This window comes from Microcaecilia unicolor, chromosome 3, assembly GCF_901765095.1.
Source record: "Microcaecilia unicolor chromosome 3, aMicUni1.1, whole genome shotgun sequence".
Lineage (NCBI taxonomy): Eukaryota > Metazoa > Chordata > Amphibia > Gymnophiona > Siphonopidae > Microcaecilia > Microcaecilia unicolor.
In genome coordinates this window covers 187,063,460-187,084,063 of record NC_044033.1, presented here as the reverse complement: position 1 = coordinate 187,084,063, position 20,604 = coordinate 187,063,460, and the positions used below count along the sequence as shown (strand labels likewise).

Here is a 20,604-nt window from a genome sequence, read left to right as displayed (position 1 = left end):
TCACCCCGACTCCTGTTTTATCCAACCTCCTTGGCAAGAGGTCTGTAGCAGCACCGGGTAGGAAAGAGGGGGCTCTTTCCTGCCCAAAGAGGCCACTAGACCACCAGGGCACTATGATAAGGTGCGGGAGGGGAGGGGAGGTGATTGGAGTCATGTGGGAAGAGGGGGAGTTGGAAAAAAAAAAGATTGGGGAGGGGATATACATGGGGAGAGAGAGGGAATCTGGCTTTCTTGGGGGAGGGTCAAGGTGACACTGCAGAGGAGGGATGTGGTAGGGCGGGGCAGGGGTGTGAAAGGGGGCATGGCTGAATTATATTGTGTCCTCTTTTTTTCTCACAGCAAATATGGTAACCCTACTTCAGCGACACTAATGCCTCACACTACAACCACGATCTCAGCAAAACAGCAGCAGTGCTCCTGTTCTCAGCAGCACTCATGAAATCTTCTGTATAAAATAGAGCAACACAAGGCTTTCCAATCTATGTACATACTGTACATCCAATGTTATCTGTCCCCCTCCCCTGCCAATGAAATTTCTTAGTGGTGGGAACATCTGAACTACAGTGTGCATGGGCTGCAAGGCCCAGCACTGCTTATCTCTCAACTTTAGTACTGGCATCAGCAAGGTAGACGGAGATGATGGAGGAAGTAAGGGGCAAAGGGGGAGAGAGGACTACAAGGGGTAGGAGGAGAGAATACTAGGCTACATACAAAGCAGAAGTGGGGGGGGGGGGGGGGGGGAAGAGGAAGATGCTGGACTAACAAGGGGAAAAGAAGGGAAATACTGAACCATGGGGCTGGAGAGGACGGATGTGGCTACAGGGGAGATTCTGTAGGGGGGGGGGAAAGCATGAAGAGGGACAATGCAGAGCATGGTGAAACCATATGGGAGAATCAATGAGGGGCTGGCAAGATGAATGAGAAGAGGGTGTTGACTACAGAGATAGAAATACAGTAAGGGAAAGTAGGTAAAAGACAGGAATAAGAGGCCTGGGAAATGGAAAAGCTAAGGAAGATGGGCTGGGCAACAGGTGAGAAGGAGATGGAAAATTTAATGGGTGGCTGAAAAGTTAAAAAGGAGGTCTGAGAAGCAAAAAAGAAAGAGGAACAAGTTAAAAAGGCAAATTCAATGTGTCCGAGACAGTACTGTGGTATATACCGAGTTTCGGTTTTTTTTAGGTTCCCAGTACAATTGTCATCATATTTCTATTTCCAATTTGTGGTTCCTTGTTCCGTATTTGTTGAGGGCCTATCCTAGTTATGTGACACCAAGGTGCAGTAATCTATTGGCATGTAGTTTCTGTGCAGAGATCTGTAACAGACCCACTTATTGTTTTCCTAATAGTAGAAGCATTGGTGTTCTAAGGCCCAATGTAATACTTGTATTACTGCCTAGGGTTAATTGGAATTAGTGTTACTGTTGTATGGCAATTTTGCTATGTATGCTGAGAATGGTTTCAGGATCTGCATTATTTCACAACGTGACTGGTAGTGGAGAAATGGTGTTGCTGTTATTCAGATTATGAGAATTCCATGGACAAATGTCCTAGTTCTACTCTGCAGCTCTTGTTGTGAGAAGGGAGGGAGGGAGGGAGGATTTTTCTGGCCGCAGAGTGTCTACATTTAATTCATAAGAGCTGCTATACTATATGCTATACTATGAGAGACTAAAGGTCCACAAACATCATGTGTGCAGTGTATCACATATGTAAGCATTCATCTTTCAGGTGTATCTCAATGGAAAAAAGCTTGAGAACCACTGGGTTAAACACCCTTTCTCCATTTGTGAACACAAGATCCAGTCTCGCCCTTCCCTCATGGGTTCAGTCACCATTTGTCTCAGCAGAGCACTTTGGTAGTCATCCATGATCTTTCTAATTCTGTTGCTGGATGTAGATTGCAGTGTCCCATCTGCAGTAAGTTGAAGTCTCCCAGCAACAGCACTTCCCCTTTCTTTTCTATCTTGAGGATACCTTCAACCAGATCTTTATCCAGCTTCATTGTTTGTGCTGGAGATCAGTTGGCACCCATGTGGATAGAGGTTCCAATCACTTCTTCCTTTCTCCAGGCCCCCTGCAGTTCAGTAGCTTCATTATTCTTCTTCAGATACAGTGCTACCCACCACCTTTTTGGTCATCTCCATCCTTCCTACAAAGGATGGTTGCATCCCATAGAGCACTTAGATCATAAATTTTGTTACTTATACTGTGGTCATTGCTTTCCAGCTACATTTTATTTGAAATGTATTTTATTGAACTTACAGTTACAAAACAGAAGGTATACAATAACCTTGTGATAAAAAGACAGAACATTCATTTGAACATAGTCATATTTTGTATTTAAACCCCATCATATCCCTCCCAACCTTCCCGACCCAAGCAGTGATGCTTTTGTTGGGGGTGACAACCTGAACTGACCTGCTTCCATATAACACCCCCATTTTTTAGTTTAAATGACTAGAAATATTTTGTCTGAATTTCTCACCAAGGATTCTCGTTCCTATGAAGATTACATGTAGTCTCTCATTACAGTATAGCCTTTTCTGTTTCCATATATTGCCCCATCCTCCTATGTGTCTAAAACCTTATTGATACAAGGCTTTGAGCCATCTATTGAAGTTCAGCGTTACACAGTCTTTCCTCTCGCCTTCCATAGCTAGATGGTACTTCAGAAAAAGCTACAATCTGTACCAAAGACTTTAACCCCCCCCCCCTTCTGAAAAGCGCTCTGTGATAAAGTGTGGCATTGTAGTCCAGGACATTTGTACCCAAGTGGATTACAACATCAGCGTTAGAATCCTTGCTCTCTTCTCTGATGAAAGCCAGTATTTGGCTGGTATTCCTGCTAGCCAAGGATACTGGAAGGCATGTTACTTTGTTGGGTCCCTCAACCTGGGTTCCTAAGTTAATGCCAATGCTCTAACCACTAGGCCACTCCTCCACTCCCCCTCCCTTTCTTCCTTGAAAAGATTATAACCTGGGATAACTATATGCTAGTCATAGTTCTCTGTGAACCATGCCTCTGTGGTCACCACTAAATCCAAAATCAGCCTCTTCCATCACAGCCTCAAGATCTAAAACCTTATTTCCCATACTTTGGGCATTAGTATATACTGCTTTCCAGACACTGCCTCTTTTCCCCCCATTTGTGTAGAGGTATTTAATGCTTCACTTACCCGAGGGCTTGTACTTTCCTGGGTGTTTTGATCACCCTGCCCCAACGATTCTAGTTAAAAACCCTCAACAGTATGTTAGCCAGTCTGCTGATGAAGACACTTCTTCTCTTCTTTGATAGACAGACACCATCTCTGCTCAGCTGCCCTTGGAAAAGTATCCCATGGTCCAGGAAGCCAAAATGCTCTTGACACCACCTGCGCAGCCACATTCATCCCCAGGATGGGAGCTTCTCTGCCGTAGCCTTCACCCTCAACAGGGAGAATCGACAAGACCACCACCTGTCTGCTTCACCTTTTCTCCCAGAACCATGAGTTTAGAGGTGTAAACTAGCAGTATCATTTGTGCCAACATGGATTAACAACATTGGATAATAATCATTAGGCTTGATGAGTCTTTGCAAGCTCTCTAACATCTTCAATTTTGGCACCTGGCAGACACCCAAGACATCATGTCTGGTCTACAGATAGACACCTCTGTACCCCTCAGAAGAGAAGCACAAACCACCACTACCTTCCACCTCTTAGTGGTCACTGATCCAGCAAATTTGGAGATTTTGAGCTCAGATTCCTCCTGTCTCAGGGATGCTCTCACCTCCTTCATTTCCAGGGCTACATAATCAGTTCTTCAGTTCAAGGGCAGGATGAGTCATGGTATCCATCAAGCAGGGTCTCATGAGCTGGAGTCCAGTTGTCCTCTTTCAGCATAGCTGCTGGAAATCTGATGCTTCGTGAAGCATTCATCGATGTATTTCTCATTTTCACGGAAGCTTCTCAATCTTGCCACCTCCTCTCTGTTCCTTTGCTTCTTTCATGAGGGATTCAAGCTGAAGACATCTTGCACATGGAACCAGCCCCTCTCCTGAGATTATATTTTTCTGTCTGCACAGAAGTAGAAGCTGTAACTGGGGCAGCAGCTTTGGTGACATGATGTTTTCCCAGCTAGATCCCAGATATTCCGCAGTCGAAGAAGTATTTTCAACTGTAGAAAGAAAACGGAAAAAGCCCTACCAAAGTCTGTAACTTTTCTTCAGCTACCCTGTAGGCTAAAAGTAGCAGTTGTCTTCTTTTTTTGTAAGGTCTAACTCTCAGAAGTGTAAGGACTTCAAAAGAGATTGCAGTATTTAGGTCACCTCTTCTTATTAAATGGAGGTAAAAAAGAAATCCTGGCACAAGCAAGCAAAGAAGCTCCTTAAAGAGAAAATTAAACTAAGTCCTCTCTACTAAGAAAAAAAAAAAAAAAAAAAAAAACAGTTCTCAGCAATATAAAATTAGAATTTAAATAAACCCTTTCCTAAAATAAAGTCAGGCACAGCATTTGTTGCAAAAAAAAAAAAAAAAAAGCTAAAAATAAATTTACTTCAATCTAAGATGTCTACCTCCTAATTGGCTTGAGCACATGTAAATCAAAGATCAGCCTTGGGGTAGGTGGGTGGGTGTGAATTAAACACTAAACAGAGGCTTCTCTCAACTGGTTATCTGTCTAAAAATGCAACCTAAAATACTCGCCTCAAAAACACTGCTATTTAATATGTAAACCACTTTGATTGTACCCACAGAAAGGTGGTATATCAAGTCCCATCCCCTTCCCTTATATAAAACCTTAATGATATGAGTGAGTATCATGTTGGGCAGCCTGGATGGACCACCGTCTACTATTTTATTATGATCCTGCCTCTTACTCACTTGGAAATGATGGGGTCGTAGAGCAATGCATACCAACGCTCCTGTACCTCACGCAGGGAGAAGCGGCAGCTGAATTTCATTCCCAAATGTACAGCCGTTAAATCATTTGTCTGGAAGTGAATATGCACAAACAAGTGAAATGGTTAATGCAACCCAATGGAGCAATGAACATAATCAGAGCGTCAGGAGCTCAGTTAAGGAGCCCATTGTGCCACAGAAGCATGATGAGAGCTAAGATTCCCACATTCTGATGAATAGCACCAGTACACAAAGATCCAGCAGCAAAGCCAAGATCGCTATGTCCCTACCTGTAGCACTGCATTGATCAGCAGCAGATCATCTGCGGGTTTCCAGCGCCCCAGGTCCTTGGTCACCTGCAGGGGCTGCTTGCTCTTCTTCATGCGTTTGGTAGTACTGGGGCTTGGAGTGGGGGAGGCAGCAACAGGGACAGACACAGACTTGGAGACCTGCTGAAATAAGGTAGAGAGTTAGGGAGCCTTGTGGCACAAGTGATTCAGAAACCCAAGCATATACAGCAAATTATCAGTTCCAATGAAGACATTCAGAGCAGGCAGCCATGAACAAAAATTCTTCACCAACACAAAATGTTCCCACACTATAGCCATTTTATAGCTTGCCACTGCTCCTCCCCAGGAACACTTACCTTACATTGGGAATAACACACAATTCTCTTATTTTGGCTCCAGTCTATCACGTTTTGTAGTACAGTTATCTCACCAAGCATCAATTCCAATCCCCATATCCCAGCAACAGTACCAGACCTTCTCAGAGGATGACAGAGGAAACTTAAAGGGACAGGGCTGCCCCATATGGAATGGGTACCTATTGGCCTATGGTCTGCAAATAAACTAGACAAATCTTCTTCCAACAACACACAGACTCGGTTTTATGACCAGGGACGTAGTACAATGCCATGCATGGCTCCGAGACCCTGTATCAAAGTACTTTCCAAAGCCTAGAGTCCCTAAGATAAGGGTCTACAATCTGTGGCTCTTTGGAAATTTAAATGTGGCTTATTTTTAGCTGTCTTTGCCTCGGTATAGTCTTGTTTTGCTGCAATGTATGATTCTGTACAAGTGTTGTGAAAATACATGATTTTGTTTTAGAGATATATTTATTTTTTTGTTGTACTGGCTGGTATATTTATTTTATTTTGTATGTTTTGTTGTTCCCGCCTTAGAATGTTTCAGATATAGCAGGTAAGAAATAAAGTTTTATTATTCCTATAATAAAATTGCTAATTAACTGATGTTTACAGGTTTTTGAAAATCTCTAGCTTACGTTTTCCCTGTTTTGGCTACATAAATAAGAGTTTTGGAACTGCACTCCATTTAGTCTGGATTCTCAGGGCCTTTAGCATTTAAAATCCCAGGTTTGCTTTTTTGTACTGCCTTCCTAAGGAATATAACCAATAATCTTTCATTAAATGAAGCAACAATCAAATAATAATGATATTTAATCAAAACAGCTGTACTATATCAAACCAATCATTCAGTGTAATAATGATGGCACCTTAGAGGCATAAAGTATAATTCTGTAACAGTGCATCTATATATAGGCACATATTCAATAAAGGAATGTAACGTAACTGGGTATACATGCGTGTAGGCGCTCAAGAACAAGCACTTATACAAGCCACAGAGCTGGTTTTGGAGAGTGCACCTATGTGCCAGTGATAAATATACAACGCATAATATAAGTTATGCACACATGTCCCACACAGGCACATGACCACCTGTAAAATATATGCCATCACCATCAGTCCCCTTTCCGTGCTGCAAAGCAGCCCATGGAGTTAGCACAGCAGAAACAGCACTTCACAGATTGGAGAGTCTCCTTGCCATTGATCTTTTCAGTTCTGCAAAGCAGCCCATGGGGTCATCAGTTTATGTTTCATGGGTACTTGTCTTGAGTTCCTTAGGCATATGACCATTTGATGACTCAGACTGAAGACATTTGCAGGTACCAGTCTGAATCCTTTTGGGATTATCCCCTGCAGATACCACTGTGGGTCCTTTGTCTTAATAGGTTTTTTTTTTTTTTTCTTAAATTCCACTTCTTTCTTCTTTTACTTTTGCAGAATTTCTGGGTTCTGGGGCAGCAGATTCAACCTCACATCAAAAATGTCATCACCCACGAGTCAGTGATTATATACTACATGTCCATGGAAAACTAAATCAATGTAAAAGTCTTGCTCAATATATGTTGCCAACAGGCAACCAATAGAGACTTAAGGCTAGAATTATATCATCCCTTTGACCCAACCTATCACTAGCCTAGCTACTACATTCTGAACCAGCTGAAGCATTTTCAAAACCATGCTAGACTGCAACATTAAAATGATCTAGTATTAAAGTACTATTGCCTGAACTATTAAATGCAAATTGTGAGCCAAAACCAAATGTTTGTTTCCATAGCAAACAGTCTATAAAAAGCCATACAAGCCACCTGTCTTACATGCCGTTTAAAAGAATAACTGAGAATTAAGCAACTCCCAGATTTCTCCAACATGAGAAAGCCTATCTTCACTCTGTCAGGGGATCAATTCTACAGAAACCCCTTTCCTAGAGACACTATTTCAGCCTTTTACATTTCTAAAAATAGCCTATTAGAACATATCCAAGTCCTTATCACATGAAAGCATTTGTTAATCACAGGTACATCTGAACAAGACTGTCTTGTACTAGTAAGACATGAATCGCTTGTTTACTCTTTCCAAAAATACTAGGACCAGGTGGCATGCAGTGAAGCTACTAAGTAGTAATTTTAAAACAAACCAGAGAAATTATTTCTTCACTTAAAGTGTAATTAAACTCTGGAATTATTTGTCATAGAATGTGGTAAAAGCAGTTAGCTTAGCAAGGTTTAAAAAGGTTTGGATAATTTTCTAAAGAAAAATCAATAAGCCATTAAGATGGACTTGTGAAAAACCACTGTTTATTTCTAGGATAAGCAGCATAAAATCAGTTTCACTGTTCTGGGATCTTGCCACGTACTTGTGAGCTGGGCTGGCCACTGTTGGAAACTGGATACTGGGTTGATGGACCTTCGATCTGTCCCAATATGTTCTTATGTAAAATGATCTTAACAGCCTCCTCAAACATCCTAAACACTCTTCCCATTTCTAAATGGTAGTTGTGCAAGTAAATATCAAATAGAACTTGAATAAAACTGAACCTTGAGGTACCCCCTGTTATAATGCGAAATGTATTAAGAGATTTGGGTTTAGGTTTATTCACTTGACAAACCACTAACCATAAAAGCATCAAAGCAGTTTACAAAATCAATTAAATACGTATCAGCATTGGCAATAACAAGAACACAACAAAATGAAAGTACAAAGCAGGCAGGTAAAATAGAATAAAGCACTCAACATGCAACACAAACCTTGTTATTAACTGGAAAACAGGACCGAGGGAAGACAATGAAAACTACCAGTCCACAGTGAGCCAGTTCATGATCCTTCAAGTACAACCACCAACAATAAACCAGCACATGTCCTCAGCTGATACCAACCACTAGACTGGGTGACCCAGGCCATATCAACTTCAATTAGCCTCAGACAAATGTTAGAAAAGCCTGAAGGGACAGCAAGGCCTTCTTCTTAAATTTCAGATCAGATTTTCCTCTAAGATCAGGAGGCAACTTGTTCCACCAAAACATCTCCTCAAATCTAATGACAAGGTGAGAAGTGAAAACAAGCAAAACTGCAGAGAAAATCTAACAGGATGGACAGAGTTATACAGAGATGTCACAGAAGTTAGATAGTATGGCTGTCTTGCATAAATAGCCCATTATACCAGAAGCAAGAGCTCTTCTGTACAAGCAACAGGGAGCCACTTGTTCCTCATACAGAAGAGGGGCGGCATGATCCCACTTCCTAGCATTCTAGAGAAGTTTGACAGCAGTGTTTTGGACAATCTGCACCCTTTCAGAGAAGAGGAGGAATATCCTGTCAACAAACAGCTGCAGTACAAAGTAAGGCATAGAGAAGACAGCTTAGATCTTTACCAAAAAATGGATAGCACAAAAGGTTCCTTAAGGTAAAAAAGAGGTTTTGGTCTTTATATGAAGGACAGGTCAGTATCAAGTGACTCCCAAGAATTTTACGGTGTCCCTCAAACAAGCAGAATACTACGAATCTGAGGTACAAATGTCAAGTGGGATTTTCTTATGAAAGAACAAAAAAGACTCACATGCAACCAGCGAGTCAAAAAATGTAATCGCAAAAATAAATTAATCAGCCTATTACTGTACTTGTCTGGGTCATGGGCAGCATCTGAAATGCAAGCAAGCTTCCTCTGCCAGCCCCCAGAGCCTTCCTGTAGCCGCGTCATGCCTCCTCTGATGCAACTTCCTGTTTCTGTGAGGGTGGGACATGGCTGTAGGAAGGCTCTGGGGGCCAGCAGAAGAAGCCTGCTTGCATTGCAGAGGCTGCCTGTGACCCAGACGAGTGAGACTGGACCAGTTAACTAGAGATTTAAAATTGTAATCATGAGATTAAATCAATTACATTTTTTTTTAATCATGTTTCAGCATCTGTCGCTCTAACCAGCTTGCTACTGTGCTCAAGCAGGCATTGATTGGCCCAATATATGAAGAGGAAATTCTACAGTATAAAGGATCTGTATATCATCCAAAGAGGAAAGACTAGATACTCCCAAGCCTTGAAAGACTGTAAACACATGAGCTAAAATAGATCCCTAGACTTGGATCCCATAGCAAATAGGTTTAGGAGAGGACAAACATGGACCTGAAAAGCTCTACCAAAGAGGTAGGGCTGGAACCACTAGAATACCTCCCAGGCAATGTAACAGAAAACCATGATCAATCAGATCAAAAGCTGCTGACAGGTCTAATGAGATTAAGACGGTACGCATTCTTTCTGATCCTACTGGTCAGACAATGTGATCTCAGCACTATAATGAGCCCTGAAACCTGACTAACAAAGATGGAGTACATAGATTTTCTCAACAAAACCCATTAGCTGTTGAAAAGACATTTTTCAACAATTTTGGACAAAAATGATGTTAGACACTGGGTAGTAATGAGCTAAGACATATAGATCCAAACCAAACTTCTTAAGTAGTGGTCTGGACGGTTTTCTAGGCAGAGAAGAAAACAGCCTTGGTAAAGACTAGCATCGCCAAGATATAAGGAAAGAGACCTAATGAGGATTTTTAGCCAGGTAGTATGCAAAGAAAAGACAGACTTTTCAAAAACTAGCTGAGAGGGTAAACAAAAGGATGCTCAAGAGTAATAAAGCAGGAAGAGAGAGGAATTAGAATGCAATAGAAGACAGTCATGTCAGAAATAAGAAAATGAGATCGAGGTGAGAGAAAACTAAGATGAAAGAAATTCAAAACTGATCAAATATCAAGAGTTGCAGAGAAAGCATTCCGCACTTGATGTGATAGAAAATGTCTTCAGCCTGGCAAAAATGACCTAAACTGGGGGTTCTCAACCCAGTCCTCAAAACAAACCCAGTCAGGTTTTTAGGATACCCACAATATACATGAGATTTGCATACAATGGACGTAGTGCATGCATATTTATTTACCTCATGCATATTCACTGGGGGTATCCTAAAAATCTAGGGCTGCATTTCGATTAAAACTTTAATAGCGATTAATCATGTGATTGAAACGTATATTACTTTTTTCTTCACTACAGCTCTTTGTGACTTGCCCAGAGTCACAAGGATCTACAGTGGGGGAAAAAACACAAACAAAAAAAACTATACGTTTAATTGCATGATTAATCGTGATTACAAATTTTAATTGAAATGCAGCCCTAAAAAAATTTAAAGAATAAAAAGTAATGAAAAAAAAACACAAAGTACAAATTGAAACTTACAAAATTAAACAAACAGCATACAGAATAGCTATAAACAACCTTACAGTTTTCACAGCCTACTTCAGAAAAGCAAGCCTAGTAAAAACCTGACTGGCTTGGGGTGTCCCAAGGACTGGGTTGAGAACCACAGGCCTAAATCATTTTCCAACATTCTGCTTTCAAACAAAAGAATAAAATTATGTGACCCAAAATGTTAGAAGCCGCCTTAATATCAAAGGGGACAACATTCAAAATAATTTAACCAGACAGGAGCAGCAGACTTGTTGAATTGCACTGAGCAGGTTGGAAGTAGGTATTTAGTGGCACAACTAGACAGAGTCACTGAATATTTGTTCTGCCTGCCTTGAGACTTGCCACTTAGGGCCAGATGCACAAAGGTCCTGTTAAGAATCCGTCTGCATTTCCAAATCAGTAAAAATTTACCGATTTAGAAACAAAGAGGGATTCACAAAGAGAATCGCATGCAAATGAGCTGCTCGTTGTTTTTGCGACCCAGCTCATTTGCATGAGATATGGGGGAAGCGTGTCGGTGAGTTGAGTGTGCACAGAACAGTCAATCGCTATGCGTGGCTGCCCTGCACATACTACAGACGGCTCTCATACACGCAGCAAGCTGCGTATATGAACGCAGTAGATGTAGCCTTTTTTTTTTTTTTTTTGCGAGCACAAAAGCTGCTTTTTTTTTTTTTTTTGCGAGCACAAAAGCTGCTTTTTTTTTTTTTGCTGGACAGACCCTGCCTCCCCACTGCTGGAAAAAAGTGGGACAAGCCTACAATATGCTTTCTGCTGCTCTCGGCTCTGGGGAAATCAGCATCAGGGCTTGATTCCACCCCCAGCTGTTCATGCTGCTTCCTTCTATTGGCCAGCTGACATCCTGGAATGCCCATCTCTCTGAAGATGGCTGCCTGCTGTCCCAGCTCCTCCTTCCTGCAGGGCTTCCCTGATGACATCACTCGAGCTGTGAGCTGATTGGATCCGAACTTCCTGGTGTCCCCCCTCCAGTAGTGAGCGGTGGGACATCCCAGGCTGACACTGTCCAATTGGTTTAGCCCCTCTCTGTTGTGCTTCTAGCATGGGGGATGCTGTTTCCCAGCAGTTTGACCCTTGTCTTCCTTGCATTTTTTAAGTCATCATTACTTTTTTGCTTTACATTTCGGTACTGCTCCCCGCCCCCATTTCTTGCCAATAAAATGTCATTTGAAAAAAAGAATCATGGCACGGCTTTCATACACGCAAAGAAGCTGCATGTCAGCCAGTGTACTTTTTTTTGTGCTCCATCTTCCCTGCCTTGTTTCTCCCCTTCTCCTACTTGCGACAATGAAGAACCGAAAGCTCCAGACCTCCCATTAAAATTTCCACAGTAATGGTAGGGCTTCTTTTGTGCATGAGGCTGGAAATGGCTGTGCATTGCCTTGCATGCACATAATAGTAATCAGCTCATTATAATAGCTTTGCATTCCGTTTTCGTTAGCTGCTACCGTGACAAGAAAATGGCTCGGAGAACCTTTTTTGCATGTTTCGTTTTACTACTTGCTCGCTAAATCAGCTAGAAGTAGTTTAAAAACCATGTTGCTAGCTTGTTAGGTTTAGTGCATCTGGCCCTTGGTGTCAGAATTGTCTGGGGGAGCCAGAAGCTTAGGTGCCAGCAATATTCAATGCTGGTGCCTGCATAGCTAACTGGACAAGTAGGATTACAAATAGCAGCTAACCGGGCGGAATTAGGTCTATGTAAGTATACCTCTCAATATTGGCTGTATCCAGACAGCTTATAGGCACTGCCAAAGACCCAGCTATTTGCAGGGATTGGACAGCATTATTAAAAAACCCACTGACTGCTGCCAGCTGAATACTGACCAATAAAACTCCTTCCCACCACCCAGGCTAATGTCTCACTACTACAATCCCTTCCAAAACCCGCAGAGTATTCTACTAGGATGTCTCACAGCTATAAAATGCTTCTTTTACCAACAACTTTCCCAAGATCAACAAATCTGAAACAAGAATCTCCCCCCTCCCCCTCACTTTTTAAACTGGAAGCAGCACAGCCAGTCTCCATTGTAATGGAAAAATGACCCTCTCACATGAAATTTACCAGTATAGCCAACTGCTGAGCTATCATAAGAATATATTTTCATAACCCTAGGACATGGGTCCAAATTACAATATGCAGTCCTAGTTGTTAGAATCAACTCCATGGCTTTTTTTCAGCAAAAGTTGGAAAACTACTCTGGCTCCCAATCAAAGAATGTATTGCGTTCAAAATCTGCACTCTCGTTCACAAAATCATCAACGCTGAAGCCCCGGGATACGTCAGACCTCCCAATCAGAAACACATCAAGATCAACACGAACATACCTAAATCTCCACTACCCAAGCTGCAAAGGACTCAAATACAAATCAAACTATGCATCCTGCTTCTCTTATATAAGCACACAACTATGGAACGCACTACCAAACGCCGTGAAAACAACTTCCAGAAACTACTAAAAACTTACCTGTTCAAAAAGGCATACCCGAACGACCCAACTTAAATGCCTCAACTCTGCAACATAACAAAACCAAAGCTCGTTTGGACATAAATTACCTCTTCTACCTTATGATTCCTAAATCTGTCTGTCACGCACAAACCTTACTCTACCACAACTTCACTTTGTATTTGTTCATACCGATATTGGCGATTGCCTCTACGGTAGTATGTAAGCCACATTGAGCCTGCAAATAGGTGAGAAAATGTGGGATACAAGTGTTACAAATAAATAAAACAAACTACTGCTTTGCAAGCGTTTGTTGGTCTCCTGTCATGGCTGCTGAAACAGTGATAGTGACAGGAATACATCTTCTGGTTGAATGGTAAAATGTCCTGTGGGTCAATGAAATCAATAACACCAATAATCTCTGTCATTTAAATTGAGAGACTGAACAAAGCTTAGAAGAGGTGCCATTAAAAAAAAAATGTTGAAAAGAACCAACTCTTCCTCAATCAAATGTGTAATGACAGACTGGTGCTGACACACAGCTCCTGAGAGGATAGGGAGAAAGCATATTGTGATGACAGGGTTCTGGCTCTCAAAATATTATGGACCAAAATAATAATAAAAAGAAAATGTGAAACAGGTCTTCTGTTTTGAAAGGTTGCTGACATTTGCTCTAGGAGATCCAAGAGACAGCTGCTTAGCACCACACTTGAATTTCAAGCTTACTTTCTTTTTTTCACTAGATGATGGTTCACTCCCTGAGCAGCGTCCTGGCTCCATGCCACTCGGGCCCTTTGCTCTGCTGCAAGACTTAGCAAGACTGCTCTCAACCAGTTCATCATCAAACTTTTTCCTCTTGATAAACCTAGAGAGTGACAGAACAAAGAGCATCAGGATCATGTGAAAGAAACAGCTAGCAAAGAACTCCCCTACCTGAGGTATAGCATCTTACCTAGACGAACTCCTACGTTTGGGGATGACTCCTGATACCTGCGACATGCTCCTTTTCTGTCCTGCCATTGATTCCTCATCTTCTGATCTGCTGGCTGCACCCGAGGCCATTAGCAGATCACCTGAGTTAGAACACAGATTTTCTCACATCCAGCGCTCAGCACCACAATCACTTCACCCGCAAAGAGGACAACAGACTCACTCCATACTGTTTGGAAGCACTACAGACGGAGCACTCTCAACAAACCTTGTTACATCAGGGATACTGTGTTTTACTCCCCCCCCCCCCCCCCCACCACCACACTTTTAATAAAATTTTACAAAGACAAGAAAGCATGCCTTTGCAGTGCTGTACTTAAAACTCAAGATTTTTGTCTTTCTAGTAGATTAAAGCATTGTTGCTCACATGTTAACAGACGTTCGGAAAGTTCTTGTCTAGTGCTTCTCCTGCACATCCATATAACTTGACTAGCTATGCAGTCTCCAAGTCATCAGAACATCCACAATGAATATGCAAGAGATAAATCTGTATATAACAGGCAGTACATACAGGTTCATAGTGGGTATTCTGAAAACACAACTGGCAGCGAGGTCCCCAGGACAAGTTTGGGAAGCCCTGAACTAGACTAACCCCATGAGCTGTTTCAAGGCACCTCCACGCAACATTGTTGCCTGGGTCAATGGTGCCCAAAACCTATGCTTAGAGGCTCTCAACCAATTGGGTTGTTAAGATATACACAATGAGGTTAACTGTAAGACACTTACTGTAGGCCAGAGCTTCCCAAACTAGGGGGGGGGGGGGGGGGGGGAAGAGGGTGGTCACAACCTAGATGGGCTCTCCAAAAGTGCATTATGATTCTGTACCTCCCGGGGGAGGGGGGGGGTCACACAATGTTATTTGGCCACAATCATAAGAGCACAGGCACAAAAAAATTAGACAGCATTGCTATAGGCACTAGTTATGACACTTATTTTAAGCCTGTTCTATAAACAGAAACAGACAACAACCTTTCATTACAGAATATTAGCACAAGTGGCAAAGAAAGCACATACCGTATATACTCAAATATAAACCAAGATTTTTGGGACAAAAATGTAGGTCTCAGTTTATATTTGAGTCCCCATCCCACCCGACAACCAGCACTACTGTGCCCTCCCTTCTCAGAGTTGTCCTGCTGCAGCTAGCTCTGCCCTCAGCCCCAAATGGAAACGCTCAGTCCTTCCATGTAACATGACCCCCCCCCCCCCCCCCGGGCCTAGCTTACAGCCTTGGTGGTCCAGTGGTGAGCTGGGGCAGGAGTGATCCTCCTACGCTCCTGCCCATGAGTTTCAGCGGCAGTCCCGTGAGACTGCTGCGAGAACTCGAGGCAGCCTTTTTAACTATGGAGACTGCACATGCAGGAGCGTTGGAGGATTGCTCCTGCCTCAGCTCACCACTGGATGACCAGGGCTGTAAAGTAGGCCTCAGAAGGAGGGGTGTTCTCGTTATAAGGAGGGAACCGAGTGTTTCCAGTTGGGAGGGGCTGGGGGCAGAGCTGGCCACAGCAGGAATGCCTGCTAGGGGGGAAAGGAAGGAGAGAGAGAAGATTACTGGTACTTGAATATCCCCCCCCCTTTTTATCCAGTACATTTAAACATGAACACTTACACCAGTCCTATAGGTGTGTACTCTACCCAAATTCCACCCATACACACCACCATTGGCTAAGTAAGCACCATGAAAGCTAACCAGTATTTCTCCAAGTGGCTACTAATGTACCTTCCAGCTACCTAGAACTAGGCAATGCCTTACAGAATTACCCCCCATGAGTATGCAGGAGACATAGTTGCATATACTATCTCCATTATTTGGGGATCCCTGAGGACAAGTTGGACCCCATCGCACTGGGTACAACAAAGAGCAGGTGTAGTGAATTTCTTACCTTTCTCCATCCTTCTTCGTGTCTCCTTGCAAGGTCAGACCAGAATAAGGGGCAACAGACACCATGTATCCTTCAAACTCAGCTCCTGTGACTGACCTTCCAACAGTGTTAACATCACAGGCTGTAATCCCCTAGCACAGCTGCTGCTACACTGGGTGGTTAGGTAGAAAGAAAATTAAAATAAAAACACTAACGTGAACTATAACATGAACAAGACCTGTCGCTTCTCTCTCTTTAACATCAGCAAAATTCGCCCTTTCCTCTCTGAGCACACCACCCGTACTCTCGTCCACGCTCTCATTACCTCTCGCCTTGACTACTGCAACCTACTCCTCACTGGGCTCCCACTTAGCCATCTATCCCCCCTTCAATACGTTCAGATTGCATGTCTTATATTCCGCCTGAACCGATATACTCATATCACCCCTCTCCTCAGGTCACTTCACTGGCTTCCAATCAGATACCGCATACAGTTCAAGCTTCTCCTTCTTACCTACAAATGCACTCAGTCTGCAGCCCCTCATTACCTCTCTACCCTCATTTCCCCTTATGTTCCCGCTCGTAACCTCTACTCACAGGACAAATCCCTCCTCTCAATACCCTTCTCCACCACCGCCAACTCCAGGCTCTGCTCATTCTGCCTCGCCTCACCCTATGCTTGGAATAAACTTCCTGAGCCCTTACGCCAAGCCCCCTCCCTACCCATCTTCAAATCTTTGCTCAAAGGCCAACTCTTCAATGTTGCTTTCGGCACCTAACCTTTATACCTTTCAGAAAATCTAGACTGCCCCAATTTGACTGACTGTACATTTGTCCTTTAGATTCTAAGCTCCTTGAGCAGGGACTGTCCTTCTATGTTAAATTGTACAGCGCTGCGTAACCCTAGTAGCGCTTTAGAAATGTCAAGTAGTAGTAGTACTATATTCAGAAGTTATTGCAATTACTACCTTAAATAATAACCCCACAAATAAGAGTAAATGTGACAACTTCCTACTGGAATAACTTAACCCAAGGCTAGGCAACCTCCAGGTTAATGTAACCAAAGGCCTGCTTTACTATACAAAAAGATATGCTGTAGAGCCAGCTCATTAAACCAGTTCAAAGAATCCCACAGCTATGTTATAAGCAATAAACATGCAAATTACTGTGGCCTTAAAAGTGTGGCAGTAATCTGCAGTCCACTGTCAAATGTCACCCTTCATGTCAGTCATTGGCTCAGACACCGATCTCCACCTCCCCCTCCCCAATTGCCCCTAAATTAAAATACAAAGTACTTAAGCTTGGCTCTTCAACCAAGCCTTTAATGGAAGAAGTAACTAACCTGTTAGTCTCACTCTCACAAGGAGTGACCTGGGCTGCACATACTGCAGCAGGACATTTATCCACTCCTACCCAAGCTGAGAATATTTAACCATCTCTCTGACCTCATGTGCAACTTTCTTTAAATCAGTCACCTTGCCCTCTAACACTTCCTACTTTCTTATCTATCTATATGTTCCATCTTTGCTTTACCCTTCACTATCAATTATGATGTTCAATTACGTATTGAGTTGACATTGTTAGTATACCATGCCATACTCTGTATTGTTTTTGAATATTTTTAGTGCTGTAATTGCCTATTGCTATTCTTACTGTACACCGCCTTGAGTGAATTCCTTCAAAAAGGTGGTGAATAAATCCTGAGTAGACTAGCGGTCCTCCTCCGTCCCTCCCAACTCACATCATAAAACATCCCAGGTAATGTAATGCCTACCTTCTCCCTCCCTCTGTCTAACCCACCTTCACCCCAACGTTAAACATCCCGGATAGTCTATAGCCCTCCCGCGCATACCAAGTCACACCAAGCATGTGACTACCCCCCCCCCCCTTTCTCATACGCGGAGCACTCCTTCTCGCCCTGCCCTGTCCGGCACAACTCCCGCCTCTCCATTCCTGCCTCAGTCTAGTATGTCAAACCTCCCCGTCCTACCTTCCAACTCGTGTCTGAGATCGCACGAGAGTGACAGTGACCTGCAAGTACCCAACAGCTTTGCTTTCCCTCCTTGGCGTCCCGACTCCCGCCCTGCCGGAAACAGGAAGTCGTCGTATCAGAGAGGGGCGCGGCCTGTTAAAACTCTAGGAAAAGCCGAGGGGAAAAAACATTGCGTCAGAGAGCAGGTGGGACGTGGGAGTCGCTGGACACACCGGTCGGGGTTGGTCAGGGACTGGCGCGTGACCTCGAGCACGAGTTGGACAATACGACGGGGGGGGGGGGGGGGGGGGGGGGGGGGGGGGGGGGGGGGACGTTTCAGAATGAGGGAGAGATGGCGGTTTGTATTGGACTGGGAGGAGGAGGAGGAGTTTGGGTTTGAGAGCGAGGGAGCCGCGTGTGGGTTTTTGAGTGTCTGTTTCTTCAGTGCACTGGAGAAGCGTCACGCCTTCATTGCTCTTATGTTTACAGACGCCTATACGGAATCTAGATCTAAGACTTTTCAATGCTCTGTAGCTTTATTTTACTGGTGTTGCGATTTTGAAAAAAAAAAAAAAAAAGGTTTTTCCCGTTTAATCTTCTATTTGAATATAATTTCCCAAAGTATTTTCTGTGTGCGAGGTATGTTACACATGTGAAAATGGCTTTTATAAAATTGTTAGTGCACGTGCTAACAGGAGCATGTGTGTTTTTTAAGAGGTCTGGCTGTAGGTGTTGCTGAGTGAGGTCCCCTGAGTGAGGTCAGCATTTAAGTGGAGCTGTTATATACCTATGTAATTCTTTTTGTAAAATAGGGAGTGTGCTTGCATTAAGAGTTCACCCACAGAGTTGCACTTTCCTTGAATCAAGTGTTAACAGTGTGCTGCTGGGGATTATTATAGGAGCCTCTTGTTTATACAGTTAAATGTGTAACTTGTCTATATAAAATAGAAGTGTGGTTTGATTTTTTTTAATTAGCTCCCTGTTGTAAAATTGCTTTCCATATGTATTTGGCAACACGTTGGGCTAATAAAAGTTATCTCAATCTGTAAAGGATGTTCTTCCCATCTTGATGAGTGATGGATTCCATGCATGTATTAACAGCTGCCCTAGTCTAGTAGATGATGTGCCACTTCCATGGTGGAGTATGCAAAGTCCTTGAAATGGAGCAGTTGTACGTTATTATTTACTAAAACTGGGTGAAATGTCTTTGAGCCTTAAACATCGAGATGAATGTAAAGAAACCTGAAATTTTTGTTCTATAAATGAGCATTTCTTATCGTCCCATTAGACCTCCACAACAATGAGTTGTGTCCCTTCTTGAGCAGCAGATTGAGGTACAGGTTCTCAACTTTTCCAGTGACATTACCAGTATGAGGGCTGGTTCCTGCTGGAATCCTTTAGTATTTATCTCCAGCAGATGGTAAGGTTGGGTTGGTGCTATAGATACAGGAGGTAGACCTGATCCTGTGGCAGGCTAGGGATGGTCTGTGAACCTTTTTGCTTCTAGGGTTTGGACCAAGGTCCTCAACTCAGCTGAGCCAGGAGTACTGCTCAGTCTCCTGCCCCTTGCTTCAGCCCATGGGCTCTAGCTTGCTGGGAAAGCAGGCATGGGGCCTTGTCCAGTGTGTGAAAGGGATTCACAAGGCTGGTTGCATTGGTGATAGTAGCCCGGATGTAACTGCGGCTGTAACAATGCAAGGGATGTGAACTCTGAGGCACAGCTCAGTAAATTACCTTTTCGAGGATACCTTCTCTTTGAGGAAAACTTGGAGAAGTTGGTGAAGGATCTGAGCGAGGTGGAGACTCAGCAGCTGTCAGAGGACAGGCTAAAGGCATTTACTCATCCTGGGCCATGGCAGGTCATGGCCTTGACATTGGAGGAAATCAGGTTAGGGGGCCAGGCATTAAGAGGCGTTTTTTTTCCAGGTGTGAGAAGACCCAAGGACTCTGGGGTTGGGGGCACGTTGCGCCTCTTCCAACACAAATGGGCCCTTAACACCTCAAGAATCTGCTGTTCTGAAGTGATAAGTCAAGGTTTGCAAGACTTCTTCCTGATGCCTTCAAGGTTTCCCCTTGTGGATCCCTTACAAAGAGGGGAGGTGTGGATCAGGGTACACTTTCATGCTTGGCGGACCTAGGGCTGTGGAACTGGTTTCTCTCCTGGGGAAGGGACTGGGCCGGTACTTTTACTTCATGGTCCCAAAGAAGGGGGGCTGCTCCTGCCCATTCTAGACTTGGCCTTATGGGTCTCTCTTTTTACATGGAAACCATGGCGGTGAAGCCAGGTGAATTTCTCATCTCCTTGGACATCATGGAGGCTTGCCTGCATATTCCCATTATGGAATCGCACACATGCTTCCTCTGGTTCTGTGTGTTGGGCAGCCACTTTCAGTTCAGAGCAATGTCCTTTAGGCTGATCACAGCACTTTGGAACTTCTCCAAGGTCATGGTCATGGTGGCAGCCTTTCTTTGCAGATAGTAAGTTTGAGGCCACCCTTCGCTGGACAACTGGTTTATCCGAGAAAGTTCAGAACAGGAGTCCAAGGAAATGGCAACTTTGGACATTGCTCT

At 43.4% G+C, this 20,604-nt stretch overlaps 1 protein-coding gene across 6 annotated transcripts in view; it reads right to left on the bottom strand.

Annotated features, from left to right (window-relative positions):
* The window catches only part of MCRS1 (microspherule protein 1), a 60,243-nt gene extending 42,059 nt beyond the window's left edge, over positions 1 to 18,184 (bottom strand). The window contains exons 1-6 of one of the 6 annotated variants that reach the window (XM_030196800.1): positions 18,052 to 18,184; positions 16,083 to 16,233; positions 14,162 to 14,282; positions 13,936 to 14,074; positions 5,167 to 5,325; positions 4,859 to 4,968 (exon numbers count right to left, since the gene is read on the bottom strand). In XM_030196800.1, the coding sequence (XP_030052660.1) occupies positions 4,859 to 4,968; positions 5,167 to 5,325; positions 13,936 to 14,074; positions 14,162 to 14,282; positions 16,083 to 16,092 (539 nt within the window). In that variant the 5' untranslated portion in view covers positions 16,093 to 16,233; positions 18,052 to 18,184. Of the gene's footprint in view, positions 1 to 4,858; positions 4,969 to 5,166; positions 5,329 to 13,935; positions 14,075 to 14,161; positions 14,283 to 16,082; positions 16,234 to 18,051 lie in introns of all 6 variants that reach the window. The other 5 variants (XM_030196799.1, XM_030196795.1, XM_030196798.1 and 2 more) reach the window with 5 other exon arrangements.
* Between the last annotated feature and the right edge of the window lie 2,420 nt (positions 18,185 to 20,604).